Genomic DNA, 19,119 nt, shown 5'->3' with positions numbered 1-19,119 from the left:
CTTCTACACAGTGTCAACCAACCCAAAATGCTGATTCTGGAATTTGAATTCAGTTTGGTTAATAATGCGTGACAGTGCTGAAGCTCAGTAGCTGCTTGACTGCTTTTTGTTTTGTATATACAGTATGTCTCTCTGGATGGTCTCTATTTGAATCCTGACGTAAGTCAAATTAGTATGTTCACACATAAACGTACTGACTGCAGCCCTTGATAGGCATTGAACACTTCAGATTACCCACTTCATACTGGGTTGGGTCTTGCCACTGGTATATATATATATACAGTATATACACATATCAGAACCTAAGAACCCCTCTCTTCATCAAAGCAATTATGTGGAGGACTGGCTGGTTGGCAGGAATCTGAAGAAGACCACACGGTCGAAACGTTTTTCTGTGCTAGAGAAAATAAAAGTAAAAAAGAAGGATTTCAAGTGTGCGAACTTTTTTCCATTTTTATGATTTACCCTTGTTCTGCACCTTGACCTGGGATGTGCACATACTTTTCCACAATAACTGAATAGAGGACTGGCTGGTAACATGAGCAATAAAAAAAACACTATGCAGCCCAACTAGACGTCCTGAGGACCTCATGATGGCCCAATGGAGTAATTAGCTGAGGACACTAATGCATTTGTAAAAAAACTAAGCCACAACCAGTTTACCTAATGTGTGTCAGTGTGGTCCTTCATGGCTAATGGCTAGTGTAGTTGCATTGGGGAACAGCTTGAACACCGCCATAACCAATGAACGTCCAAGAGAGAAAGAGAGAAAGAGAGAGAGAAAGAGAGAAAGAGAGAGAGAGAGAATATTTAGAGAGAATAGAGCAAGCCAGATTACTCTGCTCTAATACATGATGGTTACATACTGTAGGTGGTGCATGTCCACTGCCGAGTACTGTCTGTTCTAACAGAGCTATGCAGGGGGTACAGTACAGTACATGTCCAGAGACCATTTTCACGGTTAGGAATTGTCCAATTTAGCAAATTGGCTGAGCTGAAGGTTGTGTACTGTAGCTGGCGTTGTCCAGCCTAAAGTGTATGTGTTGTGCAATGTGCAAAAAGTCTAGGGGGAGTATTATCTAACTCAAGAATGCTGAACTCCCACACAGGCAGTTGACGTCTGTTTCTTTAGCACTACTTTGTCACAGACATGGTGAGTCCTGCATGGTCCTTTTGTCGAGCTGTTTAGGCTGACTGGTTATACTGGCTTCACAAAGCTACGGGCAGTTTGACTGCATTTGGGAAGGAACAGTGACTGACACCTACAGTAAAATATAACGTTACGGAACATTGTGATGTAAAAGTGATAAGAACCCTGAAGCACGGTAGAGTAGTGAGAGAATAAGTTAAGTTGATTGCGTGTACTGCAGACTGGGGTGGAGCCTAATAAATTGCTGGGCTTGAAGATGCATGTTCATCACATACATCCTTCAATGGCCCTCCAACAACAAGATAATGCATGACTCTAATGGCCGTACCCACCACTGAGGTTTGGACCAGTATCCTAATAAACTACAACGGCAGACTACAACGGACTACGACGCCAAGACTTTTTAACCTAATCAACCGCATCATTGTTTTTTAGTGGGTGTAGTCAGTGGGGAGAGGGTGAAATATTTACTCAACAAGCTGGGGGGGGGGGGGGTTTGACAAACAGCAGAATCTGCCTAAGCATGGTATTGTGTGTGAACCGGAGTCAAGTAAGAGGAAGCATACAGTAGGATGGGGAGGAAGTGAGTACTGGCAAACTGCTTTGTATTTCCAGCGCCATTCATCTCCAGAATGAAAAGCTCTTGCGCAGCCTTGCTATGTTGTGGCCAGCCATCGTCATGGGCGATTATTAGATCCTGTTTTTTATGGCCAAAAAGTATGCGTCGTTTCTGTAGTTATTTACACACAAATTTAAATGCATTTTTCTTAACTGCCCGACTCACAATGCAAACATGAATGTTTTTCAACTACCAGCAAGTCACTACAACATGTTGTCCAACTACTCATTTTCTGAATTTATTTATCTATTTATCTATTTATTATTAAAGTATATATTTTTGGCTTTTCCCCATTAATGACAGGACAGTAGAGAGTGACAGGAAGTGAGTGGGAAAGAGAGCAGGGGCCAACTACTCATTTTATTAGTATACATGTAGAGTACTAGTCCAAAACTCTGCTTAACACAACTGCTGTGGTCAAAAAGGCACAACAGCAGCTTATGAACACTCGAGAGAAGCAATCTGTCTGCCAAGCTGCTCAAGACCTTCTACTACTGTTATCAAGAGCATCATAGCATACAGTATTGTATGACTGCATGGTATGCAAACAACTGAGGGAATCCCTCAATCGGATCATAAGATCCGCAGAGAAAATCATTGGACTTCCCCTGCCCCCACTGGATGTCACATATGTCTTGAATTTCCACTTGGGGATCAATAAACTATCTATCTATCTATCATATTTACTGTAAAGGTGAACTATGCACGGTTTTTAGCTTAATTTGCCATAACTGATCAGCTTCAGAGTCATTAAAATGGTTATTTGACTTTTTTCGGGTTGAATGATAGCTGTCTCGCTTCCCCATAGGGCATGTGAGCGGGAAAAAAAACATGCTTGCAAGTTGGTGGCACTGACAAACAGAGAGTTTCGCAGCCTCGCGATTTGAACAATCAGGCCCCCACCGCCCCACCAGCCAGCACAGCTACATTTTCTAGATCTAAGGACTCCATGCAGTATGGATACCATAATGTTTCTCTTAAATTAAGTTTTTTATTCTTTTATTGTGTGTATGCAAATGTGAGCATTGTTTTAGAGGGTGCGCAAGTAAATTTCTTTGTTCAACTGCACAATGTCAATACAAATCTAAATCTGTTTCAAGTTCTCAGACATGTTGTAGCTTACTCCAAACATCACGAAAAGGACATCTAGATCAGGGAATTCCATGTACAGTATATTTTGCATGTGTGGCGGTGGGGTGCTCAGTGTTTGAGCTCTGATATTTCTAAATTCCTGCATGGCCATGACAACTCTGGACTCAGTTCTTTCAGTAATTTGAGGCTGGACTGTACTGTATGTTGATGGGAGCACAGAGAGCAGAAGTAGAGTTGCTGCCTGAGAAATGGTAGGTCCAGGATCAACTGCTGAGATACAGGTGTCGCTTTGAATTCAAGTGTCTGCTAAATCTCCCTCCCTTTACTTATTTGAACTGGAAAGCTTTTTTCTTTCAGAAAAGACAAAATGCAGAAACTGCCAATGTTTGGGACTGAAAATATAAAAAAATATCCCTGAGGTCAATACTACCATCCGATACCAACCAGAAGGAAGAGGACCTTTTTGGTCAGCATTACAAAATAATGATTCAGCATTCAGGAAACAGACATTGTGGTTCTCTGGTTCTTGGGAAGTAGGAAATAAGATAGGAATAAAACATAAATATACATACACTCACTGGAATCTGATAAACTGCCCCTCTATAGTTTTTTCTTTAACTTTGAACACACAAAATCTTTGCACATCACACAATATTTGACACACGTCACTCAATCACCACAACCCCATACCAAATCTGCAAATCCATACACTAATTCTCAGTTACTTTTTGAGACCACTCACAGTTACTTTTTGAGACCACTCCCAATCTACCACAATTTCTCTACCACAAACAACTAACAGGAAGTGATTTCCTTTATGAAACACAACCTGTCACTCTGCCTGATGAAGGTCTCACGACCGAAAGCTTGCACTCAGTAAAGCAAAACATTTTTGCACAAAGACTTGAAGTGTGCAAATTCTTCTTAAAAATTACAAGTCTATTCTAACTCCTGCACCTCTCACGGATGAGCGGTGATCTTTTACTTTTTCTCTGAACACAACCAAAATCAAATGTCAAATGTCATCAAAATGCCACACTTGTATACCAGTGTATCATTCCCTCTCCTCACATGGGTAAACACTCTGCTGAACTTTGTATTATTTTATTACTTTACTGAACACCATCCTTAGTATAGGCCCAGATATATGCCCAACTGCCACCACCCACCCCCACCAAGTATATCCAGTACCAAGTGTGGGGGTGAAGGGACTCGCTATCCCTTTTGCACAAGCATCCTCGGATTCATTAGTTGTATTGCAAATGGAAATCAATGGAACAACTGAGACCTGCCTCACAGTTAAGACCCTGTCTGCACACGAGTGCACACGGATCACTACAGATAGAGACCAGGTCAGCGCTATACTGTAGGTCACTTCGGGAGTGCAATAATACGACGAAAACCCCATATTCGCTTCTGCAGGCTTAGGCCTTAGATCTACCAGAACTGAAGAGAGGAAGTTATGTGCTTGAACAGATAGGGTGAACAATCATGAATGACAATAAAGTAGGACTGTATCGAAACCAGGGACGGACTTTGACCATAAAAAAAGGCCCTGCGTGGGGCCGGTTGCACCAACTGAGGTCACCATAGAGATTCTATGAGCCAGAATGGTGCTGGACTGGTGCCATATTGATCTCTGGCCCACGCATCCTAACGACCCATTACCCTCCGAATTTACTAATGGATTACTAATGGACTGTTTATTCCTTATACTGGACTGTTTGAACCTTCTAATACTACAAATGACTATACTCTAACTATACTGTAACTGTACCTAGGCAGATGGGGTGGGCCCTTGAGTCGTGGATCTGTCTGAGGTTTCTTCCTATATGTATCTCCAATTCTAGGGAGTTTTTCCTTGCCCCTGTTACTCATGGGCTCTCTTTGAATGTTTAACACTTTGTAAAGCGCCATGAGACGTGCAATGTTTTGGCGCTCTATAAGTAAAATTAAAATGAAATTGAAAAATGTTTACAATCTAGAGTGGTTCTGGCCTCTTATATGATACAGTATCTTAAGCAGAAACATATGAGGACCACAGATGTGCTAGAATATGATTTACTGCCGTTCTACAAATGCTGTGCTCTTCAAGCATTCTTCATGGAACATTTAAATGACTCCACATGCTTTTAAGACTTTATGGGGTTTATCATACAGCCTTGTCACAAAGAGTCCATTACTAGTAACTACTGAATTCAACATGACTGAAATGGCTTCAACGCTTATAGTCTTTAATAGAGAGCTAAGTAAAAACATTGAGCTATTTTTCAGTAGCATATTCTGTTGAAGCCTTTCAATGACCCCAGCGTTATATAAAACTGATATGACAGGCCAGCTCTAACCTCACTGAGATTAAATAAGAATAAAAGATTAGAATGGATAAAATTCTGTTACAGAAAAATATCAATAACATATCATGAGCATTTCATCAGAAGAAATGAAGTGTTGACATTTTTATTTTGAGGTTTTAGTTCAAACAGTTAGCACAGGTGCGGTGTTTGCTATTGAGAGAGCTCGATAAGGTGTGTGTGCTGGTATCCGTACTCACCTGTATCTGCGGTGTTGGGGTGAAACAGGGTGTTGGTGTAGGTGACGAACTGGAGCTGTCTGTTCAAGGCGGAGAGATATCGGCTGGACAAAGTCATCTGCATCTCCCCCTCCCCTTTGATGGCGACCTCATCCACAAATGCAGCAATATCAAACGTGCCCATTGTTGCTGTAAAATTCACCTGCCGCGCAACAAAGGTTGTTAACAAGTGAAATAATTCATGCAACATTCTTATCTAATGGGAAAGAATGTTACTGTCACTAGTAGTGGGCAATTGTATGACTTACTGAATAGCGTTCTCTGGTCTTCTGTATGAGGGCCAGCCCTTCAATTAACACAAATCATATGCACATATTATTCCAGATACAGTCAGCCAATCAATATTAAACAGAATGTTTCTATCTGTTGAAAACAGCAGCATCTAAGCTCAAAAAAGGACTTTGTAAGCCACGATACCAAACATGTTCCCACCCACTTTCTTTGTGATTCTCTCTATCACTTGGGAGTGAGAAGCAGACCCAGTATTCAACCCCAACCAACGAACTTACAATGTCCATGTTACCCAGATTTGTTAAGAAGCTCTTAAGTGCTAAGAACTTCTTAGGAGTGTTCTTAGAGCACTCCTAAGAAGTTCTTAGCACTTCTTAAGCCCAATTCACACCAAAGATTCCCGACGCGACGAGACTGAGTTGCAGCGGTGTGAATTAGAAGTTGCACGTAGTTGCAAGCCGTCGCAGAGCATTAAACACGTTGAGTCGCAGTCGCAAGGCTTTAGAACGTCGCGGCTCGTCTCGTCTCGTCGGGAATCTTTGGTCTGAACTCTACTTTAACGAATCTGGGAAATGTGGCCATTTACATTTGTGAAAGGAATGTACAGAGTAAGTTCAGCCACTTTCACAGGACACAAGCTTCAGGGAAACCCCTCTGCATTCCTTTGATGAAGGTATATCACACAGAGTACAAGTCTAAGTCTGGTCTCAGCTTTAGTAGGGACTCATCACTATATCCCCCGGGGTAGCTGAGTAGCCAGCTGTCTGAAAGGAATGTGTTTCAATCCATCCAAAATGTGCTTCATGTTAATGCTTAGTTTAAGGGAAAACAAACTATAGAATACTTCAATTCTCACCAATTCCACTACACAAAGGCAAAGACGTATCTCTTTATTTAAGTTTTTCCCATTGCTTACACACTAAAAACAAATGCTTAGACCAAAGCCTCAATACCTAAACGTTTTGTACCATACCTTCAACACTGTGCATAGCTTAAACACATATAAGCTGTTTAATCATAGCTTAAACACAAATTTTTGCTTTGCAGAAATTGCTATTGAATGTTTTTTTTTTTTTTTTCAAAAGCCATTTCAAATGTTCAAGTGCCCATGGTTCCCATGCAACCGTACACCCACGGTACAAGTAGTACGAGTAGTTCAAGCTTCCTTCCATTTGTGTTCCACTGACTGCTGCTCCACTTCTGAGGCCCCTTCTCTCTGTCTTCCCCTCCATTAAACAAGGACTAACTGATACAAGGCACCTTACATACTCATCATGTTACACTACAATCCTGAAGGGTATGCCCTGCCCTCACCAGGTATCAGGATGGTCTTGAGGGGCCGGACTTCTACACCTTGGGTGGGATACTGCAGGGGGCTATTTGCTTCAGCAACAATAAGCAGGTCTGCAGCAGTCTGGGACCTACATAAGGAAAGAGCAATCATACCATAAACCTAACAATAATAATAACAATTTATGTGATTTATATGATTTTACGATTTTAATGATTTTAATGATTTTATATGATTTTTTTCTACAGCACTTTCCTGTTACCAAGTTAGTTTACAAAACGCTATTGCACACCTCTTTTGTGGGGACAGGTGCGTCAGAATAGGTTACCCAGTTATACTTGAAAAAGAGAATCCTGCACACTGTCCATTACGCATGCAAACATTTATTTAGTATTCACAACGTTTCGGTCATGGACCTTCCTCAGGTGAAATTCACCTGTATTACTGGACCTGGGGTGCGTTTCTAGAAGAGTTGGCAACGGCGGTGCTAAACCAGAAATTCTCCCTAGAAATTCTCTGCCACAGCCTGTCTGCATCGACATATTTCTAATTTAAAGGGACACTTCATCGATTAGCATTAAGCTTTGTATCTTTAGAAAACCAGTGAAGTTTTTGAATGGTTGTGCATCATTCCCTCAGTTTGCCTTGAGATGGGAGAAATACGGATTTCAATGTTGTAGAAATAGAAACACCAAATCCAAGAACGATGGTGCGAACTACCAAGATTGCGATGCAAGTTGGCCTACGACACTTGCTAAAAACGCACCCCTGATCAAGAAAGACAAAGCTAAATTATGAAATTGTCAGTAGTGAGCAAGAGTAGTGTATACGTATTGTATATCCGCATATCACACAGGTGCAGAAATGTATATTTGTTAGTTGGTTGTTGTCAGTGTTTGTACACAGCATGATACAGGTAACACAATTTGATATGTCATTAGCTTAAAATGGCACATTTTGTACACTGATCAAAGTAGCTAGAGCAGACACTGGTGCCACTGAAGTCCCATGGCAAGACTGGGCACAGGGCAAGCGTTTGGCTCACCTCTTCTGGAAACTGTTGTATTCCTGAGCCCGACGGCGTTTCACCTCATCCAGCTCCGACTCCTTGAACACCGTGTGAAGGTTCTGCGCTGACACGCGAGGAAACAGCAGATTGGCGTAGGGCAGGTTGATGCTCCTCGTCTCCCCCTCACACACACAGCCGTTATGGGCCAGGAGACTGGGAGAGGGAAAAAGAGACAAGTTTCAAGCCTTACAGCTGAGAGAAGATGTGGGTACTGTAGTTTCACAAATGCAAAGCATTGAAGAAATGCATCCATTCTCAGGATGTATTGTGCAATTAAGTGTTAGATTAGTCTCAAACTAGTTGCGCTGTGAGGGGCAGATGAAAAGTTACAGGTGCAAACTTGGGTCTGCAAGACCAATACAATGTTTATGATAGCTTCATGAATGGACATGACATATACAGTAGTTTGTCATTTTAGTTTGGTCATCATTTTCTGGTTTTACTCAAATGCTCAAACTCAGCAGCAAGACCAGATATTCTCTGCAACTCAAGGTACCCTGAATTAAAATCGAGTCGCATCTACAGTGGCCTCTTAGTGAACTAAGTTAGTTTCACATTGAAAACAATGAGCAACCTTGAGTATTCTGGCACTTGATTAAGCAATAGGACACAAGTGGGGTTAGTTGGGTAAGTGGGGTTGGGAAAGGTTATCGCCACACCTGTAATTCGGCCTTTGGTACTTTATTTAGATTTGTGTTCGTTCATCCATCGCCCACAAAAATGGTTCTAATCTTTAGCCTTTTCATTTACTGTTGCCACTCGAGGCGTAGCCTACATTGCTTATCCAACATGGCGGAGCAAACTCTAACACAGCAGTAGTTCAAATAAGTTCAGCAATTGTTCCCTTATATTTTGTAATACTTAACGAGAAACAATCACTATTAAATCTAAAAACCCAGGTTTTGTGACCAAAAAATAGGTTTCAGCTTATTAAAGAGCTATCTGTCAGCCATATACTTTGCCTTTGTCTCAATCCAAGGTGATGTTATGAAATCGTTGCTCTCTCGCTATGAATGAATGGAACATTCGTGTAGGCAATTCAGTGCAATGTGCGCAGTGATTACTAGCAGTAAAAAGTCTTGAGTGCCGTTGTCCTGAGATATCCCCACTCGTGATGACTCATAGAATGCCTCTCGTCCAATAAAAAATGAATAAATAGCTCGACCAGACCTGTAGCTGTTGTATGGCTGGCATGCATCACCCAGGTGGGCATTACTCATTGGTGTTGGAGTTCCACCTGCACGGTAAAGCACTTCCAATCTAGGCCTTCTATTCAAATGTTAGCCCACTTCTTGCACAGGTGCGGGTTTGTTTGAATGTCTGTATGGTGGCAAGATCATTTTGTCTACCAATTTTTTGTAAAGTAATTGCATGGGCATCTGTGAAATGTACGTTTACTTCCTACTTCATATATTTGTTTAAGCTGATGTAATGTTTTTCAATTAATTTAATCCATCCAACATTCTATTGTTTGACACAATTGACACACTGCACTGAAATTATATTCCTTTTTGTGATGCATTCATTAATGTAATCTGAAATATGTGTAGCCTAAGGCGATGCTTTGTGTTATAATAATAATATATAAAATCTTTTTAGTGTGTAAACAGCGATCTATTGCTGTATTATTATTGTTTCCGTCATTATGGTAGACAAATCACATCTGCAATCAGCTCTGTTTGTACAACTATCTATCTCATCACTGTCCATCAAATCTTCAGAAAACTACAACAACTCTGTTCATGTCTGGGTCACACACACCATTACTTCTGCTACAACAATATGAATAGTGCAACATCACAAACTTCCAATATTTTTTTGGAACCCACAGGTAACCACAGCTGCGGGTATATCCTTTACAACCGCACGATCACAAGTGCCACACTGTTTTCATAAAACAGTTCCATTACCAACACACATCAAAGTGTGTTTTCTATTGTTCAACTTTTCTTGTTCATCCTTCACTCTCTCGTTTGGAATTAATCTAACTCTTCCCGACGAGAAGAGACGAGCCGCGACGTTCTAAAACCTTGCGACTGCGATTCAACGTGTTGAATGATCTGCGACGGCTTGCGACGACTTGCAACTACGTGCAACTTCTAATTCACACCACTGCAACTCAGTCTCGTCGGGAATCTTTGGTGTGAATTGGGCTCAACACGTTAGAGTGATTAGTAGAGATGAAGAGTCTGAGTCTGACTATGTCCTGAGATGTTCCCAGCCCTAACTGTTGCATAAGTTTGATTATTTTTGGAGACTTGGTGATTTCAAGATGAGATTTTTTTTTCTATGGTGCCATTTGTGATTTTTCTTAAAAATGTTTTAAAAATAATTCCTTGTTTTAAAGTGAGTGGAAAAGCCAATTCACAGAAAGGTGAAATTCTTACAACACTTTTTACTCATCTCTCCCAGGGTTGGTAATAATTGCAGGGGGGCACTGTATATTCTAGTAGTCTACCATGACCCACAGCATTTCTCAATTAACCTATTTTTCATTTTGGGTTTCCAAAAGGACCTCTCACTCCCCATATAAAACCGTTCTATCTGAGAAAAGACCTACATTATCTTATCCGCTCATGTTATCCAGAACATACTGTAATACAATAAGCTGGACTGATGATGCCAATGCCCTATAATAACTAAAGAACATTCAATGAAAAGAATGCAGTTCTCACTTTGTGAGATATTTCTTAAGCATCATCTTGAAATTCATTCTGATTGCATATTGTCATGTAAACGACAGCAGGGACATATCGATCATTGTGGTCACATTGGTTATTATTCTGGTTTACAAGAAAATTACTATATTATATAATGTAGTGTGTAGTGGTGCATGCTTTTGTTCCGATTTTGAAGTTGTTCACCTCATTTATGACATTCAGGGCAGCATGTTTTCTGTTAATAATTAGGTAATAAAAAAGTTAGTAATTAAAAGTAAATAAATACCCTGTGTAGTTTTGTCACACACACACACACACACACACACACACACACACACACACACACACACACATTCTTGTATGGGACTCTAAACAGTATGCCTGCCTGGACCTGGGACCAGGTGCTGAAAACTTTTTTAGATTAGAATTCAAATTGTAGAAAGGTAGCATGAAAAAAGGCACAACGGGACATGTTTTTTTTTTTTAAAGACAGGCAATCCTCATTCACTCCATCAGGTTTAAATGTGGGCTTCAATATAAAGCCTTCTTCAAACCTGTTCTGTTCTGTTTGTTTGCATTGCTTGTGCTTTTTGGAATTGGGCTTGTCCATTAGAAAGCCAAGATCAACACTTGTTCTACATTTGAGTCATCGCCTATTACTATCCAATGAGATTATTACCTCTTGGAAACCAGAAGAAGGCTGACATTATCTGTGCTCTTGTTGGTTACAGACACTACATGCACAAAAGGCTCACTGTGCACTGTTTCCGGTGGTGTCATCCTGTAGGTGTTTGAACCTGCTGCTACTGTTAAGTATAGTGTCTACACAGACTCGATTGGGTGTGGCAGTAGGGAATCAGCATGTTACGTCAAAGAAGTATTTATGCATTTGTTAAAGCTGTTATTATTGGGCAACAGGATATTCAGCCGGAGTGAAGATGTAAGGAGTAGAATTGAACAGAGGATGTGGTTACAACACACTTAGCGCGTGAACATACCGGAAAAGCCTTTTGTGCATATGGCCTATGGTGGGCCACATGTCATCGCACTCACCCCAACACACTCTCCTTGACGCGGTACGGGATGTCATCGTATTTGCGCTCTGAAAGGACCAGTCTGTCCGCCAGCAACTTCTCCATCTTGGTCTCCTGCTTGGGCCTCACGTCCACGGACGTGTACGGCCGCGGCGTCCAGGAGCGGATCAGAGCTGCCACCAGCCCCAGGGTGACCATGACCATAAGCACCTTCCTCTTCTGCGACCACATGGATGAGGTGGGATTGGGGGGTGGGGTGGTGGGAGGAGGGCAACAAGAGGAGGGGAGAGGAGCGCCTCTAACTAACTCTGTGGACCACGACCACGATCGGGCACCTGGAGAGGAGAGAAGAGAAGCAATATGGTCTTCCCTGGTGGATACAGAGTTGTAGCTTACCAGGGGAATTGAACCAATGCTTGAGACATTTCACATGAGAAGAGCTTGGCCTGATAGATTCACTAATGGGCCAATCAGAAAACTCTGGGGAATACTCCAATTTAATTCTTGCAAGCTCCATTTCTGCTTTGAGCTGACCCTGGCACTTTGAGATCTTGATTGATGCTTAATGGTGATAGCCTTGACCAAAGTAAGTCATACCTCAACCATTGAAATTCATGTAGAGAAAAAAAGACAATCAGCATAGTCCTACATGAGAATGACAACAGCACCAGTTCATGCACAAGACACTTTCAAAATCATCTGACTGGCTGCACTATGGCCTACCTGTTATCTAGATTAAAATTCAATTGTTATCTAGCTGCCTCGTTATGAATCTCTACTCAAACGTCCTCAATAAAAGTAAGACCTACCTCAGAAAGAGCTTTCATTTACACAGATACTGAGTCGCTTCCTCATTAGAATCTTCGCAGAATTCCCAAGGGGTTCAAGAGCATTTACTGGAAAACGTAGTCATTTAAACCGTCGGTCTGCGTAAAACAAATGAATGTTGTGATTAGCAACCGCTTACAAATTCAAACTCAGTAGACTTGACTTCTTATAACTTTCTCATGGCACGTGTCATAGCCTTCAGCAAGAGGTTTACTGACACTCAACACACTAACTCGTAGGCTATTTGCTTCCTTTAGTTGACTAATGTTAAAACTGCGCATGATGGTGATGATAATAAAATACTTTTAAGCTGTAGCCTATATTGTAAAATTACAGATGTGCACATAACTCATCATATCAACGGCAAGACAAATATTCAATGACGGTCATAACTTGACCGCTATATTTTAACACCTAAAGTCAGTGAAACGCACTCAGTGAAGCAATTCTAGCACTGAGCAAGCCTACATTTAAGTATTGACAGCAAACATATATACATGTCAAAGAAACAATTAAAATACAACGTAGTTAGCAGACATTTATGCTGGCTTTAGTTACCTTAATATATTAAGACGAATCAGACACCATTATCAGCATTATCGAGACGATAAGCTTCAATACTACAACAGCTGGTTTGAGTAATATTTTGTAACCAATCTAAGCAATAGACTAATTGTTTCAACAAAATAGCTTAGATATGCTACTTAATGTCAGGCTAATTGTTAATAGGGCTCCACGACAAGCAGAGGGGATGCGTAATGTGGAAGGCCATATTTGGCAAAGATGAGCTATCATTACTGGAAGGATATGTCGATAATTAACCAAAAAAAGAATAAATATCTAACGATGCCACCCAAGCTACGTGAATAATAACACATTATCTGTCTAGAGGCACCATTTGTATTTCTACACGTATTTTCGTATTGCAGCACAGGGTCAGCCAAACCCAAATTGCACTGAATAAAATCACCGATTGCCTTGCAAAGCCAGATGTCGCATAATAACACATTCAAGCCATAAGATAACCTTCACTTACCAGGCTGAATTATTTCATCGTCTCTTTTTTCCAGAGCAGTGACAAACATATGGTTTCAAGCAAGGAATAAAAATCCGGTTGCAGGTAATTGGAGAATGACACTGGCAAGAATGCCGCCCTGTCTTGTTCTTCACCAGGCTACCCCCTCTTTCGGCGTAAGAATCTGCCTGTGTCCATACGTAGCCGACGCCCCAAGTGGGCTCGTCTGTGAACTGCAGATAGGTTTAAAAACCTTGAGAGTCATACCTGCTGCATGTTTTGCATGGTAAGGATAGATTACCTCAACGATTTGATGATCGTTAAAGATTTTATCTTTAGGGAATACAATAGTAGCCTATGTGTGTTTTCAAATCAGCACTTGCTTTTGTACAGTGAATGTTTTGAGTGAATGTATCCCTCAAGATAAATGCATAAATGCAAATAGCAAAACACAAGAAAAACATCACACAATTGGGATATTTGTCTTACCAAACAATTGTCCGTCCACCCCGACCCCCTGCTGAACATATAATGAACATGAACCCCCAAATGAACATATGATGTCATGAAACATGTAATAGTCAAACATGTGAGGTAGGCCTAATACATCCTTTCCTGAAAGAATATGGAGCAGGTAGGCTCACACACAGCTTGGATAATGCAGTTATGTTAATCTCTGTTACCTATGCTACTGTACTTTTACATTTTACTCTCGGTGGAGAGTGTAGGTAGCATCATCACCTGGCATGGAAAATGTACAGCCTGTGACTGCTGCTTGTGCCCAACAGAGAGAATCACATTCTGCAGAACGTATCATCAGAGCACCTCTCCCTACAGGATGCATATAAGAAAAGAGTAGAACAAGGGCCCAGAATAAATTAAGGACATTTCACACCCTGACAATTGACTGTTTAAAGCACTGAGGTCAGGCAGATGTCTCTGTTCCCACAGGGCAGAAAAACAGAAAGACTGAGGAGGTGTTTGTTAGCTCGAGCCAGGCCTTCTCACCAGTTGACCGCAGTAATCTCGGAGGAGGACACTGTGGAGCTCCTGGAGGAGGTGATGTTTGTTACCTCGAGGCAGCCACATCCTTAACACACATCAAACTCGTTAAACTACATTACATGGACTTGCCCTACAGCAACAACACATTGGTTATGGTTATGGTTATGGTTATTTAGCAGACGCCTTTGTCCAAAGCGACATACAAATAAACAACAATAAAAATGAGCTTAACAATGAACAATTACAAAAAAGGGAGAATGGCAATATTATCAATAAACAATATAATTTTAAGCAATAACCTAATGAGAAATAAACAATGAATATATAGGAGAATAGCGATTAAACAAGTCAACAAGTCATTCAATCAATCATATGATAACAATAACTATGGCATGGTAAGGCTACATTTATAGCAAAATAGCATTAGCAAATAGAATAGCAAAAATGAAACAACAATGTCAAATTCAATCAATGGACTAATTATAACAAAAACAAAACTATATTATACAAACCATCACTCAAAAGAAACGCTCAACATTACATTTATATAGTGCTTTTCTCAAGACTAAAGCACCTCACTATAACCACCACCAATGTGTAGCACAGCAGCAATTATGTGCCAGAACCATTACTCAATAAGAATAGGGGGGGCCCGCCCGGTGATATCTCTTACTTAGGCAATTTCCAACATCCAGCTCTAAATTAAACTCTCCTAAACGTATATCTCGTTGTCTAGTGGCTGAAACACTTAATATGTTTCATGGTGTAGTAGGCCATTGCCCCAGTTTGTTTTTGTTGTCGTTTGTGGAGCCCACGTTTTTTAACAGTGAGTTTAGAGGACAGGCAGCTAGCGGATAGAAAGGAGATGTTTACTCTATGTGTATGTGTTTTTTTTGTACCTGTAAATAATTCCATATGGGGGCAACTTTTACATTACATTACATTTGGCTGATGCTTTTTAACCAAAGTGACTTACAACATGGTAAACATTTAAGCTTTTTAAAGCAATTCTTAAAAAAAAAACATGGTAAACATTTTACGTTTTTGTAAAGCAATTCTAACAACAATTCTAAGAAAATTGAAAAGGATGGAGTGCAGTCAGAGCGAAAAAAAAAAGTAGAAAGTGACAAAAAATAGTGACCTTTAAAAGGTAGAGCACTGTAGAAGTGTGTCAATGAAAGCAATTGTCCAGAGGGGGAGTGCAGCTGGGAATGACCGTCTCCTTCTTGTCACTGTCAAGGTTGTATGGTCGTGGACACCTCAACAGGCACAATTAGGTGGTAAGTCAAGATGCAAGACTAGTTGCAACCTAGTAACAACCTTACAGGATGTTATTGTGTTTGTCCCCCATGTTACCAGGCATGTACAGTGTATAGTAATTAGGCAATATGCATGCATTTCTGGCACAATAAGGGAAATGTAGTTCAGTTTAAAAAGTGGCCACAAGTGTTTGTGGTGAAAGAAACGTTCTGTCCATCAGCTATTTATGACTCAGCTTTTTCTAACCTCAATTTGTCCATCAGCTATCTATTTTACAAAACCCACTAACCCACAGTCCATCAGTCAGCTCGTTATTTGGCTTATATCTCAAGTTTTTGGTCAAGTTTGTAACAAAAATGTTTTTGATATATTTGAGAGGGAGGGGTGAATGGGCCAATTACACTGAGGGATGGTAAGGGGAGCGGATTGGAAATTTAGCCAGGGCCCCAGAGAACCCCCTACTCTTTACGGCAAGAGCCATATAATCTTTGAATGATGATAGTGAGTAAGGACCTCGGGTTAATGGCTCATCTGAAGAACGGCAGCTCCTGAGCATTTTTAGCTAGAGGGAAGAGTGCCACCTACTGGCTGCCCACCAACACCACTTCCAGCTGAAATGTATTTTCCAAGGAGGTCTACCATCCAAGTTCTAACCAAGCCCACACCTGCTTAGCTTCAGTATTTTTGTAAAGACAGGGTATCTCTTGGTCTGGTTGCTAGTTTACAGCTCTTACACAACCTGCACTTTAACCCCCTTCCTTCTCAATTTATTTATTAAATTCTGCTACACACACACACACACACACACACACACACACACACACACACACACACACACACACACACACACACACACACACACACACACACACACACACACACACACACACACACACACACACACACACACACACACACACACACACATCCACTTTTAAACTGATAACCACCTCAAACAGTGGCTCGTGCAGGACATGGACGGAGACCCACTCCACTCCACTTCAAAGTGGAACAATAACATACCATTTTACAATGATTTGAACTAATTTTGGCTCATACTAATCCTAACATATAAACTATACTGCCTTGTGTCTTCTGTCCAGTTCTGCTCTCTCCATAGTTTGGGGTAGTCCTGCTGAGATGTAACCTGACTTTCGCCAGATCCTGTAGTTCGCTGTCTGCTTCACACAAGGATCTGGGACTTCTCGATAGGAGATGTATTTCTGAAGGCGGGTCCTTGTAAAACATCCTCGCATGTGATTTGATAAACCACTTGCCTCCCAGCAAACAATTAACGTTCTGCTAACTTTCACTAACGTTAGCTTTTGGTTCCCTGTAAGTGCAGCAAGCTGACTCACTAGCTTAGGACTTCAAAGTTATTTTGTACTCGACACAAACACCAGAAAATAAAGGTCTTCAATCCAAAATTCTTCGTTTGTCTGTTTACTTGTATATTTCAAATCATACAGCATACATAAACTTAGAATATTCACTTTTCTTAAATTCACTATTGCTCTGCGTAATCTAGTGTAGTCTCGTGTAGTTTCATGTAGTGTGTAGTGTGTAGGTCAAAAGACTGTGTTGCTCTAAAGTCCAGCAGCTTCTGACTGTTTCGCGGGGTTCTATACTTTTATACTAAAACTAACAGCCAATCAAATATCACAATTCTGAATAACTAATGAACTATCCATTCAACACAGGTTTTCTTACATGTTACACAGTAAAATCAAAAAATATTATCACATAATAATTACATAATAATAAAATAGTAGAAATGGCTTCAACATATCCCGGCCCCTAATTGACTAGGCCTTAGCATATCAATTATCAACTTAAACTTAAACTGGAGCCATTTACACTCCTAATTAACATCTCTATTCTCTTCAGCAAGAATCTTCTTCTCTTCACAGGTAAGTATTTAAAGGTAAACATTAACAGGTAAGTATTAACAACTAAATACTTTTCACAACTGTTCTAACTGATAATTTTTCACATTTTACAGGCGATTCTATTCATTATTCAATCCACTCTGGTAAGTATTTCAAGTCTATTCAAATCTTTCTCTTCTATCTTCAGTCTTCTCCCTGCAATAAACAAAGTTTAGTTATGGGTCTTTGAATGGTGCTGGTCTTCGTCCGAACTTCAGCACTTCGGACAACACCTTTGGAATCCGGCATCACCCTCACGATTCTGCCTAACATCCAGGAGTTTCTTGGCAGGAGCGGATCTGCAATGAGGACGACGTCTCCAACCTTGAAACTTCCCTTTAAGCCGAGCCATTTCTGCCGTTCTTGCAGAAGTGGTAGGTATTCGTGAGTCCATCTTCTCCAGAACAGATCCACCATATACTGTATTTGTCTCCAACGCCGGCGAGCGTAGACATCATTCTTAGTGAACACACCAGGTGGAAAACTAGGCTGTGTTTTCAATGCGAGCAGGTGATTTGGTGTCAGCGGCTCGAGGTCATTGGGGTGATCTGTGTTCGTGGTTAAGGGTCTCCCATTGATGATGCTCTCAACTTCACATAGGAGAGTATGCAGTCCTTCGTCTTCTAAGACCTGTTGCTTCACAACAGAGCTCAGCACTTTCCTCACTGCGCGGATTTGACGTTCCCAGATGCCGCCGTGATGGGATGCAGCAGGCGGGTTGAAAATCCATTGCACACCCTTTCTCGTCATGACTTCGTTGATACGAGACTGATCCAGCTTTGCTAATGCCTCACGCAGCTCTCGTTCAGCGCCGACAAAATTCGTGCCATTGTCGGAACGGATGATTGACACTTGGCCTCTTCTGGCTTGAAAACGCCTTATGGCATTAATGCATGAATCGGTGTCAAGCGAATGGGCTACCTCTATATGCACTGCCCTGACAGTTAAACAGGTGAAGAGCACACCATAACGCTTGACCTTTGCACGTCCTCTTCTGACCTCGAAAGGCCCGAAATAGTCCACACCCGTGTTGGTGAAGGGTGGTTTGTCGGGGAGCAGGCGGTCTTGCGGCAGATCCGCCATTTTCTGCTCTCCTGCCTTTGCATGCAGTCTTCTGCAGAGGTTGCACTCTGAAATCACTTTTCTTGCTGCTACATTGGCTCTTGGTATCCAATACCGTTGTCGTAATATGGCTAAGACATGGTTCCTACCACCATGTCCAGACTCCTGATGGATGTGTTGGAGAATGAGGTGGGCTATCCTTTGTTGTTTATGCAGAATGGCAGGATGCTTGGCCTCCTCAGGCATCGCCGATCTGTTCAGACGTCCTCCTACTCTCAACACATC

The 19,119-nt window shown here is 41.2% G+C and overlaps 2 protein-coding genes across 3 annotated transcripts in view; both read right to left on the bottom strand.

Moving 5' to 3' along the window:
* The window catches only part of b4galnt1a (beta-1,4-N-acetyl-galactosaminyl transferase 1a), a 28,126-nt gene extending 14,383 nt beyond the window's left edge, over nt 1–13,743 (bottom strand). The window contains exons 1-7 of one of the 2 annotated variants that reach the window (XM_062541313.1): nt 13,601–13,743; nt 12,546–12,662; nt 11,756–12,071; nt 8,019–8,195; nt 6,997–7,103; nt 5,700–5,737; nt 5,413–5,593 (exon numbers count right to left, since the gene is read on the bottom strand). In XM_062541313.1, coding sequence (XP_062397297.1) covers nt 5,413–5,593; nt 5,700–5,737; nt 6,997–7,103; nt 8,019–8,195; nt 11,756–11,967 — 715 coding nt within the window. In that variant the 5' untranslated portion in view covers nt 11,968–12,071; nt 12,546–12,662; nt 13,601–13,743. The remainder of the gene's footprint in view (nt 1–5,412; nt 5,594–5,699; nt 5,738–6,996; nt 7,104–8,018; nt 8,196–11,755; nt 12,072–12,545; nt 12,663–13,600) is intronic. The other variant, XM_062541312.1, reaches the window with a different exon arrangement.
* Nucleotides 13,744–14,583: 840 nt separating this feature from the next.
* LOC134088083 (uncharacterized) lies at nt 14,584–18,855 on the bottom strand. Its single transcript, XM_062542013.1, has 2 exons — nt 18,246–18,855; nt 14,584–14,669 (listed from the first exon to the last, which is right to left on the bottom strand). Exons 1-2 carry the CDS (start codon nt 18,853–18,855, stop codon nt 14,584–14,586), a joined length of 696 nt encoding a protein of 231 aa, XP_062397997.1.
* Nucleotides 18,856–19,119: the final 264 nt, after the last annotated feature.

The sequence above is a fragment of the Sardina pilchardus genome, chromosome 7 (genome assembly GCF_963854185.1).
Source record: "Sardina pilchardus chromosome 7, fSarPil1.1, whole genome shotgun sequence".
NCBI lineage: Eukaryota > Metazoa > Chordata > Actinopteri > Clupeiformes > Clupeidae > Sardina > Sardina pilchardus.
Note: the sequence above shows the minus strand (reverse complement) of the source record. Positions and strands in the feature narration are given on the sequence as shown.